The sequence below is a fragment of the Lutra lutra genome, chromosome 6 (genome assembly GCF_902655055.1).
Source record: "Lutra lutra chromosome 6, mLutLut1.2, whole genome shotgun sequence".
NCBI lineage: Eukaryota > Metazoa > Chordata > Mammalia > Carnivora > Mustelidae > Lutra > Lutra lutra.
The window spans coordinates 96,231,227-96,246,428 of record NC_062283.1 but is presented as its reverse complement, the minus strand read 5'-3'; the positions used below and the strand labels follow the sequence as shown (position 1 = coordinate 96,246,428).

Here is a 15,202-nt window from a genome sequence, read left to right as displayed (position 1 = left end):
TAAAAAATAAAAAGAAACTGACAGATTTGAGCCAAATTTCATTTATGCATTTTAGATAGAAACATTAAAAAGAGAAGTAGAATGTGTATAGTACTCATTAAGATGTTATAATAAAACATTGACTTAAATGTAGACTAAATGAAAATTTGGCTCCTCATTTCACCTATCAGACTGGCAAAAAATTGAATTTTAGCAAGTGTGCAAAGAAACAGACATTTTTAACCACTGGTTGTTAAAGTTCCAGCATTTTTTTTATGTTTTTAAATATTTTATTTATTTATTAGAGAAAGTGAGTGAGAGAGAGAGAAGGAGCAGGGGGAAGGCACAGAGTGAAAGAGAGAAGCAGACTCCCAGCGGAGCAGGGAACCAACATGGGGTTGGATCCCAGGACTCCAGGATCATGACCTGAGCTGAAGGCAGATGCCACCCCGGTGCCCCAGTTCCAGCATTTTTAGATGGCAATTTGATCCACCAAAATCCAAGTATCTAGTAAGTTTTTTGAGTCTTTAACCAACAATTCCACTTTGATGTGCCTATCCAACGAAAATATTTTCACATGCATCCAAAGCTATAAGAACAAGTAGCACTGAAGTATTGTTTATAATAGCAAAATGAATGCAAGAATCTAAATGATATTAATAACCAAATATTTAATAAATTGTTATACCCTAAATGTGCAGCTGTTGAGGTCAAGTAAAATAAAGGTCCTACATGAATAGATTGCTAAGATACAAGTTAAAAGGCCACTTTATAAAATATGTTTTTACAAATGCTTGTGGAATATATATGTACTTTTATATAAGCTTCAAAAATGCCTAAGGAATCTAACAGGATAAATGCCAAATCTTAATGGTGTTTTGAGAGGGTAGGGCTTTAAAAAAGGATTTAACTTCTTTAATTCTGTGTATTTCTGTTAGCTTAGTTGTCCAATAAGCTTATTTTGCTTTTATGTAATTTTTTAAAAGTCATCCAAAATGTGCTTGTGATAGATACAGTAAATAAGACAGAAACTTGATCCTTACCTAATTTCTATTCAGTTTTTTTCCTATAGCTTACTGCTTTCTGTGTTAACTTCTTAGGTCAGTAATCCTTCATTGTGCATAGCATTTTCTTTCGATTTAGCAACAAATTGGGAATTGTTATTAAAATAAACTCAACAGGGGTGCCTAGGTGGCATAATCCGTTGTGTATCCGACTCTTGGTTTTGGCTTAGGTCATGATCTCTGGGCCCTGGGATCGAGGCCTGTATAGGGCTCTGCGTTCAACGCAGTCTGCTTAAGACTCTCTTTCCCCCTCTCCCTCTGTCCCTTCCCCAACACATACGCACACATGTGCTCTCTATCTCTAATAAATAAGTAAGTCTTTAAAAAAAAAAAAAACATATCTTCCAACTGGGAGGCAACATTTTTAATGACAATTTATGATAATTTAAATGTCTTCAGGTAGTTTAACATAGGAAATCTTTTGTCTTGACAGAAACTACCTTAACAGATTGGCCTAACATAAGGATTGTGCATTTATTGAATTTGTTTTTTAAAGTTATGCGTGGCCTGCATGATCAAACCAAGACCTGCCAGTATACATGGGCCACCCACTAAGAAGGCCATCCGTTGTTCTTACTGTCAGTAGCCACTTCTCTCCAAGTGGAAGAAAAGGTTATTAAGGTAGTCTCACTCCCCACGTAGCTTTCTGCCAAGTGGAGTTTGGATTTCTACCCTTATTATTCTTCTTTCATAGTGGAAGTAACGGGACTAGGACCAAATGGTTCCAAGCTGTGACATTTGCAAGGAATCATTGAAAGTTACCACTGAACTGTCCAAACTTTGATAAAAGCTGATGTTCTGGTCTTTTCCTTCACAGAGTTAGCACTCTAGTTTGGAATCTTGCTTATAAAAGGTTATTGTTATGTTTTCTTTTGAACTTTTCGTAAGAGGCAGCTTAATAGATGGAAGGTTTTATAGTTATGGTATTTCATTTGAAAATATTTTTGAAAATGAGACCTTGCAAGGGATATGAATGTTTCTCTCTAAACTCATTAAACAATACTTCATGCTGATTTCCTGCTTTCTCTCATTGGAGACAATTTTGCTCTATTTAAGACACTTTTTAGACTAAAACAGATCCTTTATATTTTTTTAACCTTTCAAGTGTGACTGACAATCTGCATACCAGAAAAATAATTATATAGACTCAAGATTTTAGTTTTAGGGTTTTAAAACTTGTTCCGTATTTCTGTCTTGCTAACTTCAAATTGATATGCCTTTCTTTCTTGTTTCATTGATGTATTTTACCTGTGAGTGTCTCTGTAAAAGTGGTGCAAGGATTTGGATTGAGGAGAAGAGTAATGCTGCTGTGGGAATATTTTTACTTCTTTTTGGTTAGATCTGCTCTCGTGAGATTATCTGTGTCATTATCTGTGCTCATACTTAATGTCTTAGAAAGATAAGAAGTTACTGAGTATCTGTTCTGCCAAGTGTTGATTTAAATGCTATACATGTATTTCTCTCATTTAGCCATCACAACAATCTTTGGAAATAGAATTATCATCCCTCTTTGACAGATGAGGGAACTAAGCCTTGGAAAGGGTAGTCTGCATAACCAGCAAAATGTGGAACTGGTTGGTCAATTTTGAATTTAGATTTGTCTCAACCCATGTCCTTAATATCTTCATGCCATTGCCATCTCCCAGAGCATTCCAGGAGGAAAACTTTCTCCATGAAGGCTGCAAAAACATTTGCTCATTTCCTCATTTTGTTATTTCTTCACTTTCTTTCTTTTCATACTTTAATGATGGAAATGGTTATAGAAGATGCAAAAGAACCACTCAATAGTGTTTATCTAGCTTTGTAGAAATCTGCTGCTTTCCAAGAGGGTGTCATTTCTACCTCTGTCTCTATCCTTTGTAATAAAGGATCCTTCCCAGGTTGGATCCTTCACATTTTACTTAAACTGGAGTTTTGATTCATTGTATTCTTAATACCCTGGTATCTGAAGTGAAAAGTGTTTCTAATATAAATTCTGCTTATCTAAAATAAGAAAATCTTGTAACTACAAATCCTAACCACTTTAACCTAAAAATCTTCTCTTCCGAGTCATGTCACTATATGACTTTCTAATGCGTTTCGTATTTAGTTTTCTGGGGGTGTAAGTTTTATAGCATCTACAGTTTGAGGCTAAAGAAAATTTCCAGCAAATACAAAATAAAGAAAAGTAAACATATGTACCTGATTGTTTTGATACACATGTAGTTTTGGTAATTCAAGTGTTTTACATTGGTTTCCTTTTCTATTATAAACTAGATTTTATTTGGTAGTGACATGTTTCCTTGTTTGTGTTCAAAGGGTAGCCATTCTACAAAAGTGGAAGCTGTGGTCAGAACTCTGATGAGAATCCAGCTTAGAGACCCGGGCGCTAAAGCACTCGTCTTCTCAACGGTACGGTCAATGTTTTTATCCTGAGTCTTAGCTCAGACTGGCTTTCTGTCTCTGATCAGTTTATATCTGAGAACTTGTGTGTAATGTTCACCATAATATAGTTGAGATTTAGAATTACCGCTAGATTTTCCATGTTCTTTTTTTTTCTATGTCCATAAGATAGAATTATTTTCAGAGAAATTTGGTGATGTTTTATAAGGCAATTTCTATAGGTATATGTCCTATTAATATGTTTCATGGGGACTTTCTAATATTACTATGTTAAAAATTAAATCTATAACCTCGAAAGTCTCATTTCACAAGTAAAATTGGTTGCTTGAGGAAAAGAAAGTTGAAGTAACCCACTGAATAAAATATTGAGTAAAAATTCTAGTTTTTATTTTTAAAAGGTAAGCAGCTATATCCATTAAGCACTCCATTATTTATTTTCTATTATTTATGTTTATCTTAATTCAGTTCACAAAGACACTCATGTCTTTTATCCCATCTTTAACCAGCATTTGATTTAAAACAAACAAGGGAAAAAAACACTATCCTTTTGATAGTATGAAGTAATATTGATGGAACCACATTTGAAGGTTTGTTTTTATGTTTTCTTAATTCTGAGGTATAAAAGTTATTTGGATATAGTTCCTTTTCAACTCCTTTTTATGTGAAAGCTATGTGTAAATATTTGTTTTCTTACTATTTGATGTGTTTTAGTGGCAAGATGTCTTAGATATTATTTCAAAAGCCCTCACTGACAACAACATGGAATTTGCTCAGATCAGTCGTGTTAAGACATTTCAGGTATGTCAAGATTTTTCTTGCTTTTTTGGGGGCAGTGAATTTAGTTGCAAATTGAAACTGCTATTAAAAGTTTACTTGGATTTATTGTCTTGTGTAAGGGTTTCAGTTATCGGTTCGTTATAAAATTGACATTCAAAAGCAAAGTAGAGAAACTGTAATTATATTCTATCCATTTATACCCATAGCAAGATCTTTTTTTTTTTTTTCTAAGATCTTCTGACTTGAGGTCATTTGCTTCAATAAAGGAAAAGATGGCCAGCGATACACCTGTTGAATGGACAGGCCCCCCTCATGCTGGGATTAGGTCCTCAAGACACTGCCAGGCAAAACTCTGTAGGGTCAAATTCCTTATGCTACACTCAGCACAACAACAGGTGCACACCCTAAGAGACAAAAACATGAAGAAGACCAAGTGAAAATGTAGCAGATTCATGTCTCTTCTCATCCTCACACTGACACACTCTCTCATTCTCTTTTTTCCCTCTAAGCTCATATAGTTTAATTTGCATATATCACATACATGTATCTTGTGCTTCCACTGTATCATAAAAAACAGGGGAGCTTATGTGACATTTCTCCTCATGAAGTCAAGCAACAAGTTTACATTTTCTAAAATTGGTAATTTGACATTTAATTGTCTTAATTGTTAATTTCACAATGACCTGGATTCTATTAGGGTTCTTAATACGAGCTATTATATACTGCTCTTACTTTTAAGTGAGCCAACTAAAATTTAAATGTACCTTTCTCTTTTTTAGGAGAACCTTTCAGCATTTAAACATGATCCTCAAATCAATATTTTGCTGCTGCCCCTGCACACAGGTTCTAATGGATTAACTATCATTGAAGCAACTCATGTTCTCTTGGTGGAGCCCATACTGAACCCCGCCCATGAGCTTCAGGCCATTGGGAGGGTGCACCGAATTGGACAAACAAAGTAAGAACTAAAATTAGCATCAGTAACATTTGCTTCATGTGTCTAAGATACAAATTGGTATTTAAACTCATTTATGTTTATTATAACCTATTCATTTTTAATCACTTATTTACTAAGTTTTCAAGTATATGACCAAAAGACATTTTGAGATTTCCAACCCTCCCTCCTCCAAACAGCAAATCCCCGAATTCTCCCAGATTTTTGTCTTTCCTCCTTCAGTCTATCCTGATCACTTCCTTAAAATATTTAAGATAGCTGCAGAGTTGAAGGCATCCATCATGACTTTGAGAAGAATTGATTTTTGATTGTGTAAAGTAACCTGTATTTAAAAGAAGGCATATCTCATTCATGACTCCTTTTTAAATTCTTCCACTTAGAAAAAGACAGTCCCTTAGGTCTATTCTAAGACGTATTTAGTTTTAGTTAAGGCTCAGCCTAATACTGGGCCCAAACCTAATAGTGTATATTGTGTAATAGCTACTACTTTTATTCAAATATCAAAATAGACAGTTATCTTTCATAAGACCTCTTAGTGTATTACCTCCTAGATGTTAGATGCCTTGAATGTTTAAAAAACACCCATATTGAGTAGTCATTAAATAAATATTGAGTGGCAACTATATGTCACTCATTATGCTAGATACTGAAGACTCAAATTGAGGAAGACATAATCTACTCCCCCAAGGAGGTCACTGTGTAGTACAAGAAATATGGCAATAGGGTGTACAAGAATACAAAGAAGTACTGTGGTAATAAAAGAAGGGAGTGGTCGGTTATGCCTAGAGAGTCTGGAAAGGCTTCATTTTGTTGAATCTTAAAGTAAAAGTTCTTTCAAAGCTGGGCTGGAAAAGGGTGTTCACACAGCTAAAGAGAGAGTTGCATGTGCAAGAACGCAGAGGAGATAAACACCATGATTTTCCTAGGGACCATAAGGAGTTTGGAATTGCTGAGGTATAGAGTATGTGGAGAGGAGTGATAAGAGATGCCATCTTTATATGACCGACTCAAAAAACTGGATTGCTCTGTAAGCAGTTGCCAGGAGAATAAATGAGGACTTTAGTTTTCATCAGAAGAGACATGTTCATCAAACAAACCTGTAGTAAAATAACGGCAAAGTAACATAACTGTAATAAACACACACTTGTTCTAAGTACTATGGAGTATCATTTAAAATGCAGTTATATTTTATTTGGTTTTGGGGTTTGGTTTTTTTTGTTATATTTTTAAACACTGCTTTCTTTTCTTATCAGTGCTTTCCAAAGTGTAGACTGGATTCAGGTCAGATGTAAGACCACAGTCTAAAAAGGCCATTCAGCATTATCTGTGCTTCCCTTGTAGATAGATTTTTCCACTTTCTGAAGAGGCTTTCGTAAAAATCTTCTATAACTTCCTGCCCCACTGATGAAAGTCTTGCCTCATACATGGAAAATAGATAAGGTCTCATCTTTTCATCACCAGTTTGAACAGTTTACCTACATCAATACCCCCATATTTCATTCAGAAAATTTTTATTGAACACCTTCTGAGATGCCCTCATGGAACTTAATTTCTAGTTATGACAGTTGGTAGAGAAACAGATAGTAAACAATAACGTAAGTAAAATGTATGCTGTTAGGAGCTCAAAAAGTAGAGCAGGGTAAGGAGGATTAAGATTTGGCTAGAGGCACCTGAGTGGCCCAGTTGAGTAAATGTCTGAATCTTGATCTCAGTTCAGGTCTTGATCTCTGTTTAAAAGAGAAAAAAGAAAAAAACATTTGGCTGAGCAGGTTGGCATAAAAGATATTTTTTAGAGAGGGAGAGAAAGAAAGGGGGGAGGAGCAGAGGGAGAGGCAGAATCTTAAGCAGGCTCCACAGAGCCCAACTTGGGGCTTAATCTCACAACCCTGAGATCGTGACCTGAGCCAAAATCAAGAGTCAGAAGCTTAACCCGCTGAACCACCTGGCATGCAAGCTTTTGTGGGAAGTTAACATCTGAACAAGGACTTGAAAGAGTTGAGAAAGCCATGCAAATGTCATGGGGTATAATATTCAAGCAAATAGCACACACAGTGCAAAGACTCGGTCAGGAGGATACCTGGTACATTTGAGGAATAGCAAGGAGCCAGAGTTGCTAAAGCAGAATAAGCAAAGAGGAGAGAATAGGAGATGAAGTTAGAGAGCCAGTAGGAGAGGGGGTTTTATAGGGCCTAGGAGGTCGCTATGAGGACCTTGCTTTCACTGTGTATAAGATAAGGAGCCAGTGCAAGACTTTGAGCAAAGAAGCAACAAGTTCTAGCTTAAATTTTGAGAGAATCACTCTGAGTGCTATGTTCAGGGCCAGGAGACTGGAAGCAGGGAGAACAGTTAAGACACTGTTGTATAGTCCTGGTAAGAGTTAAAGGCGACCTGGACCATGGTAGCAGCAGTGGAAATGGCGAGAAGTGATCAGGTTCTAGACATATTTCAAAGGTAGAAGCAGTAGTTATGTGTGGATAGACTGGACATGGGTCATGAGCAAGTCAAGGTCAGTACCGTGGTTTTTGACCTAGATAACTGGAAGATGAGGTAGCTTTCAGCTGAGCTGGGGAAGACTACAGAGTAGAGCAGTTTTGGTGAGGGAAAACAGAAACGTATTTTAAATAGAAATTTGAGATGTTTACCCGGTATTTATTAGACAAATGGAGATAGCTATTCTGTAATTGGATATACAAGTCCAAGTTCAGAAGTCTGTGCTAGAGATACGTTTGAAAGTCAACAGCATAAAATGGTATTTTCAAGTGTCAGGACTGAGTGAGATTACCTAGGGAATAGGTGTAGATCGAGAAGAGGACCAGGGACTGGACTCCAGAGCACACCAAAGTTGAAGGCTGTGGGAGAAGAAGGAACCTGCCAAGGTAACAGATAAAGATCAAACAATGAGTAAGGAAGAAAACCAGAAGAAAGAGATTCCTGAAGTCAAGTAAGATAAAGATCGAGAATTGACCCATAGATTTAGCAGCATAGAGATCGTAGTGGTGGAGGCGATGTCCGGATGTGAGTATCAGAGAGAAGAGGATTTTATTTATTTATTAATAAACACTCACCTAACAGAGGGGTTAAGTAATTTGTCCAAGGTCACATAGCTAGCAAAACTGGTAGCGGGTTTCAAACACAGCTGCTCTGCCTCCCCAGTCCCTGCTTCTAAGCACGGTGCACTCCTGCCTCTTTATCTCTGGTAGGACTTGTATTTTGAACAGTTTTGCTGCAAAGAGCAGAGAAAAGGAAGAGTATGGGATCAAGAGGTTTGTTGTTGTTGTTGTTTCCTTTCATATGGGAGAAATAATGGAGTGATTCATTAGAAACAGAGAACGAGTGAAGCAAGAGTGAGGAAAGAGGGCCGGAATAATGCTCGAGCACATGAGTGGTTGTCGGTAGGAGTATGGATATGTCATCTGTAGCAATAAGCAGAAAGGCACAGTATGTTCCTTCCCTTTTATTACAGTGGGAGAAGTGTCCCTTTTTTTTTTCCCCGAAAAGCCAGCCACTCCACTTGTCATGGGTCCCATCCCTTCTCATATTGTCAAGGACATTCCTCTTGTAATACATGACCACATAAATATGTCTTAATATTATCTGTCTTCAAAAACACTCCCCTACCTTCCACCACCACCTCCACTTCCTTAACCCTCCCCTCTCAGCCCTTCTGTTTGGGTTTTGTCCTCACTGTACCACGGAAATGAGGTTCATAATGTTATTAATGACCTGCTTCTTGCCCGTGGTCCCTGAGGATTTTGTTTTCACCCACACTTCCTAGATGACCTTATCCAGTCCTAGAGCTTTAAGTAGCATTTACATGTGGATGACTCTCAGACATTTGTCCCCAGTCCAGACACGCCCCTTCAGCTCCTGCCTCAGACTCACATACCCCGTTCTGTTGCTTCACACACCTCTGGACTGCACCTCCCCTTGGATTCCTGGCTAATGGAAAACTCATGGTAAACTCGAACATGGTAAAAGAAAGTGTATTCCCGCTGCACTCCCACCCCCCAGCCCTCCCCATCTTATAATCTGACTCTCTCATCTGTAGTTTCTCAGACCATAAATCTAGGGCTTTTCTATACTTCTCTCTTCATGCCACACATCCAAACCGTCACTGAAGTCTTGCCAACTCTACCTGCAAAAGATACTCCAGACCTCCTGCTATTTACTGTTTCCACTGATACAACCAGAGCACAGCCCACCCTCTTACCTGGACTCCTACAGAACTCCTTAACTGGCTTCTTGCCCTTCACTTCTGCTACCTAACAGTCCATCACCCATACAACAGCCAAAGTGATGTCTAAAGCAAAATCAAGTATAAATCAAATCAAGCATAAAACCCACAGATGGCTTCCCCTCATAAACACAATAAAATCCAGATTCCTGCCATATCCCTCCAGACCCTACAGCATGTGCTCCCTGCCGCTCTCCAATCTCACTTCCACTCTCTAGCCCTCCGTTCCAATGCACTTCTGCCATGCGAGGCTTCTTTCTGGCCTTTGAGCATTTTAGGCTTGTTCTAAGCATGTTCTCTTCCCCAGAGCTTGCCTTCAGTTCTTGTTGCTTCTGTTGGGATGCTCTTAGTAGCCTCATCGCAGCTCCCATGTCAGCTTCCTCATGGCGTTATCCGTACCATCCAGTTTCTGTGTTTATTGTGCATTTCCCTTCGTTAGAATGTTAGTTCATTAAGACTAGTTTTATTCACTGCTGACCCCGCCCCCAGCACCTTGATTAGCATCTGTCGCAGTGGGCACCACATGACTGATGAATATAGCATATAATAGGGGAAGTCTTGTTTGTTCTAGTTGGTTTTAAGAGGTTTTTAACCTTAGCATTATTATGTACCTTCTAGACCTACCATTGTACACAGATTCTTAATTAAGGCAACAATAGAAGAAAGAATGCAAGCAATGCTGAAAACTGCTGAGAAGAGGTAGGCAACAATTTCCTACAAGCCCATAGGTGTTTCCTGTTTGTATAAGGTTATGCAAGTGTTTGGGACTCCTTCACTTAGATGACCAGATACTTTTAAAAGCAAGATAGGACACTTCACCTATCTAAAATTTCCCAGTTAATGCTCTAGACATCCTATATTTGATTTCATATATTAATAGCGATTATACTGTTTAAAAATATTTAAACAGCCCTACATTTCTTTGCCATATTGGATTACTTTTTAAAGAAATCTATCTTTATGCCCACCCTAAAATTTGGGTATCTATAAAAGGAAACTTAACAGCCTTGCTTTATACATCACACATGTCAGTCACGTGCACATAGGAAGATCTGGACTTAAAACTCAGCTGGTGATTTTGATATTCATTCCAAAGGCAGAACAGAAGCAGGAAGACCAGAGGAGCCTTAATTTTAAAAACTTAACTTTAGAACTGTAAAACTTTCTAATATGTATTCCGTAATTTTTTTCCAAGTCATTTTGAAAACATAAACCAGTGCTTCACTACATCCTTACGAGATAGGTATGGTTGGCAGATACAGAGGAATGATTGCCTTGGGGGGATGTCTCTACAGAGGCACTGTGCATAGCGAAGAAGCAATTGGAAACCAGAAATCTTCCATTGGTGGTTTATGGGAAGCAGAGAGTCTACTATGAAAGCTGTTTGCATCAGACACGAGGCTTTTTATTGTCAATGTTGTTTCCATGCGTAACAGAATCCAGCGATTATAGTTAAGCTGCTTAAATAAAATAGCAGAAGAGCTGTTGAAGTTCTCTTGAAATACAGTAACTTTGGGAAGTAAGAATGCACATTCTAAAGTGAGAGCCTTAGTAGCAGTTGGCATGGGTTTTGTTTCTTTGTTTGAGGAATTGTGGAGAGAAAAGGACATTTTTATAACAAAGCCTGAAAGTGCTATACAGAGGTCTTCACTAATTTTGATGAGGTGTAATAGTGATCCTGTTACTGACTTTGTCCTTGGAGGTTCATGTGGCTCTCACAAGTACTGACGAGGGAATGTTTTCATGTTACAAGAATATTCTGAATATCATTATGTCTTAATAAATATAACACAAATGTAATCATTTGTTCCTTGGTTTCTTTCTGACTCTACTCACTTGGAAAAATCCTACAGTCACACAAACTCATCGGTGAAGCATCCAGAGGCCTCCGTCTTAACCTTGGCTGATCTGGCAGACCTTTTTACCAAAGAAACTGAAGAACTTGAATGAAGTACACTTGGTTCAGTCCACAGACTTTGATGTATTTAAATTTTTCATAGCTTATAGAGCAAAGTTATAAGTAAAAAATCCAGTAGATGTCAGTAAATACTATTCTTCATTGGATGAATTTCTTTCTTTTTTCAGTTGTACGGTGTCCTAGTAGTTACTGAGTCCTTTCCAGGTATCTTGTTTCCAAAAGATCTATAAAGATTTTTAATTTTACACTCCTGAGAAAACATTTATTTTTGTCCCAAAGAATATCTGTATCTGATGAGGCAAGAGAATTAAGAGGTAATGTGTACTTTTGATAAGATCACTCTTAAAAAGAGTTGGAGTAAGGGAGAAATTAAACTTGTCTAGTTTGATACCACCTGGTATATTTGACCCACTTAAATCTCAGTTTTGGAAGGGCCTCCAGTATCTTTAGCACATGATTCACCAGTATCTTGGTAGTAATATTTTAAGTGGATGGTGAATTATATTAACTCCTAGTTATTTCAGTAGCTTTAGACTATAACTCCATGCATAGTAACTTTACAGTAATACAATTCCTAACAATAAGTTAATATTAGACAAGAATTTATTTTCTCTATATGTTGCTACTAAAAACTGAAACATTGAACACTTTTCTTATTTCTGTGATGTGTTAAGTAGTGTCAGTGTAAGCAGTGAACTTTAAATAGCATTTTAAGTGTATTCATGTTTATCATAAAGTTAGCTTAACTGCTTTCTCTACTTTTAATTTTCCTTATTGTTTTTACACATTTTAAGATTGATGTATCTGTAGATATTGGAATTTTTATAATTTTAGCTCTTAATCATTATAACATGGAAGTATGGCAGGGTTTTGCTTTTTTTTTTTTTAATCATTATTATGCTGATGTCATGGTTTCTTTTCTGTGTTCTTGGGAAACTAGACTTTTAACCACTGGTATCTAAATTTGTGATATTTGTTATTTTATTTCACTAGGACCTCTCTCAAGGACTAGTATTTGATCTTTGGAACAAGAGAATGTCGTATTTACATAAGCAAATAATTGCAACCAATAACAACTGAGTGTTTCTTCTTCTGTGAAGAATTAATGGACTTTTAAATCACTAAATAAGGAGTAGCTTGTTTTATCCTAGCCATTTGATGTAATACAAATGTTCTTGTTTTGTTTTGTTTGAGCCTTCAGAGTTTTAAATGACCCTCAGGACTCATTAGCTCCTACTTAGCTGCCCAGAAAACTGTAATAGAAATATCCCTTCTTTCACATTTGTCCAAGAAGCTTTGGTGCTTAGTTAAGGTGCATTTTCTTATTCTAGGCTTATAGGGTGACACAATTCAACTGAAGAAAATACACACACATTTCTGGTGCTTATTCTGCAGTTGAAGGAAGATATGCATTGATTCTTTTATATGAAATTAAACAAAACTATTATTTTTGTAGCTCTTTACATATTATGAAGAGCTTTCCTGTACATTCACATTCAGCTTTAATTTGCCCAACAATCCTGTGAAGTTGATATAATTAATAACATTCCCGTTCTAAAGGTAGAGAACCAAGGTTCAGAAATACAGAGAACTGTGCTTATGGCACGTAGCAAGGAAACAGTGGAGCCCAGGTCCCCTGACTCCCAATCTCATGGTCTTTCTCTAAATCTTAAGTCATGCTGAGATTCAGAAGGCCCATGGTTGTAATTTAATGATGAGCATATTTCAGTATTTCTGTTTGTTTCCTAGTATTCCTTTTTGAGCTAAAGTTTTAGGGAAAACAATTTGATATGCTTCGATTTTGTAAAAAAGGAAAAAAAAATATATATATATAAATAATACCTATCTGTATTAGAGAAAAACTGTTCTTATTTATTTCTGTAAGATATCATTAAATAAATATTTTAGTGGAAATTGAAATTTGGGGATTTATTAATTTCTGAGCCAAACGACATACAGTCTATTTTCTTGTTTTTTTGTTTTGTTCTCTCAACAAAAGATGTCAAAATTGTTTATACTGTAGGATTCCATATTTTATAGACATTTATTATTTCCTCAAAACAGTTGTGGTAATTCTTAGTCGTTCAACACAAATACAGATCTAATCCCACATCTTCTTGGCTGCAAACAAAGCCAAGTTTCCTACTTCCATCATTTTGTATTTTCTGAACCATCACTGTGCTCACAAATAGTTCTGAAGTGGCTGCTGTACTAATGAACCCATGAGAAGAAATGAGATCATGCCAATCCTTCAAGAGTTTCAGTGTGTTTGGCTGTGGGGAAGCATTCTCTGTTAGGTGAATCCAAGTGAGCTTATTAGGACTGAAGAGATGGGGTAGATACAATGTAAAATACATATGCTAATTCCATAATCCTTTGCCTCAAACCCAGATAGCTTCACTTTTTATTGTAGTTTCAGCTTTTCTCTTAGTGTGTGATTGCAGCAGAATGATCCATGTGTTTGGTTTTTAGGGACTCCTTCTTTTCAGGTCATAGTAATAACAACAAACTAAAAACTAGCAACATGATAATTGAGCATGTAAACACCACAAATATTTTATGAATAATTATCAAACTCCCAGTATTCATCAAACTAGTTAGGAATGGAATTGAGCAAAGCATGATTAATTAGCCATCAACTTAACCTGCCCTTTCAAGTGGACAAAGGAACAAAGTGTCTTTTAAATCTTCTGCTCTCATTTACTGGATTTAGTGCATTAAAGACAGTGTGCTTGAATTCTTTGTTTATTAAACTCCAGAATAGCCTTTTTGAAATGCCAAAATCACCTATGCTAAATGACCTTAATCATTTAGTTAAATTAATTAAACTAATTTTTAATTTAACATAGTTAAATTATTTTTTTTAATTTTTTTAAGATTTTATTTATTTATTTGACAGACATAGATCACAAGTAGGCAGAGAGGCAGGCTGAGGAGAGGAAGGGGAGAAGCAGACTCCCTCTTGAGCAGAGAGCCAGATGCAGGGCTCAATCCCAGGACCCTGGAATCATGACCTGAGCTGAAGGCAGAGGCTTTAACCCACTGAGCCACCCAGGCGCCCCTAACATAGTTAAATAAAAAATATTTTTCAGAGGCACCTGGCTGGCTCAGTGGGTAGAGCATGTGAGTTTTTAAATCTTAGAGTCCTGAGTTTGAGCCCCATGTTGGGTGTGGAGCCTACTTAAAAAAGTATATTTCAGTTTTTCTAGAATTTAAGCAAAATCCCCCCAACATGTCATTTCATCATTTTTAACTTGGCATATCAAAAGAAAAATGTAATGTTATTAAAACAGTACAGTATAAGCAATGCACTTGGAGCCTGTCTAGTAAAGGAAATTTAATCTTATCTCTTCAAAGTAGGACCAATTAACATATTTTATAAAATTTTTGAGACTCTCCATGTATCTCTGTTATATTGTGAACCCCACAAGAATATGAACCACTTAAAAGCCTTCCTTTAGAGGAGGAGTTTGCAGGTAATTGGTAATCTGAGGAGAATTCCAAGTCTTGTGATAGGTATGCAGTGTTGCATCTGAATCTAGAACACTCAGTATCACAGAATATAGCACAAGAACTTAAGTCTTCCCTTGCCTTCTGCCAGCCTTTCAGGGACACACGTTCTTGTCTTTGAAGGTCCCACACCATCCCTTGGATTCTATTCCATTATTTAGTATCAGTGACTTAAGACTGATTTTGTTTGTTAAACTGACCGTCATAGTGAAACTGAATCCTTTGTGCTGCAGCTCATGTATGCAGCTCCTGTTTTTGCAAACTAGAAATAAAGTTTAGCCTCCTTTATCTGTATAATGATCCTTTGTGTAGGTGTCTATTGTTGGGAAATTGTTCAATTAACTTTGTCTTTCTTCCTAGCAAATAACCCACCCCTTCCGTCC

The 15,202-nt window shown here is 36.8% G+C and overlaps 1 protein-coding gene across 4 annotated transcripts in view; it reads left to right on the top strand.

Moving 5' to 3' along the window:
* The window catches only part of SHPRH (SNF2 histone linker PHD RING helicase), a 91,153-nt gene extending 76,975 nt beyond the window's left edge, over positions 1-14,178 (top strand). For 2 of the 4 annotated variants that reach the window (XM_047733063.1, XM_047733064.1), the window contains exons 26-30: positions 3,342-3,434; positions 4,137-4,223; positions 4,982-5,160; positions 10,010-10,090; positions 11,245-14,177. In XM_047733063.1, the coding sequence (XP_047589019.1) occupies positions 3,342-3,434; positions 4,137-4,223; positions 4,982-5,160; positions 10,010-10,090; positions 11,245-11,341 (537 nt within the window). In that variant the 3' untranslated portion in view covers positions 11,342-14,177. Of the gene's footprint in view, positions 1-3,341; positions 3,435-4,136; positions 4,224-4,981; positions 5,161-6,083; positions 6,876-10,009; positions 10,091-11,244 lie in introns of those variants that run through there. The other 2 variants (XM_047733065.1, XM_047733067.1) reach the window with 2 other exon arrangements.
* Positions 14,179-15,202: the final 1,024 nt, after the last annotated feature.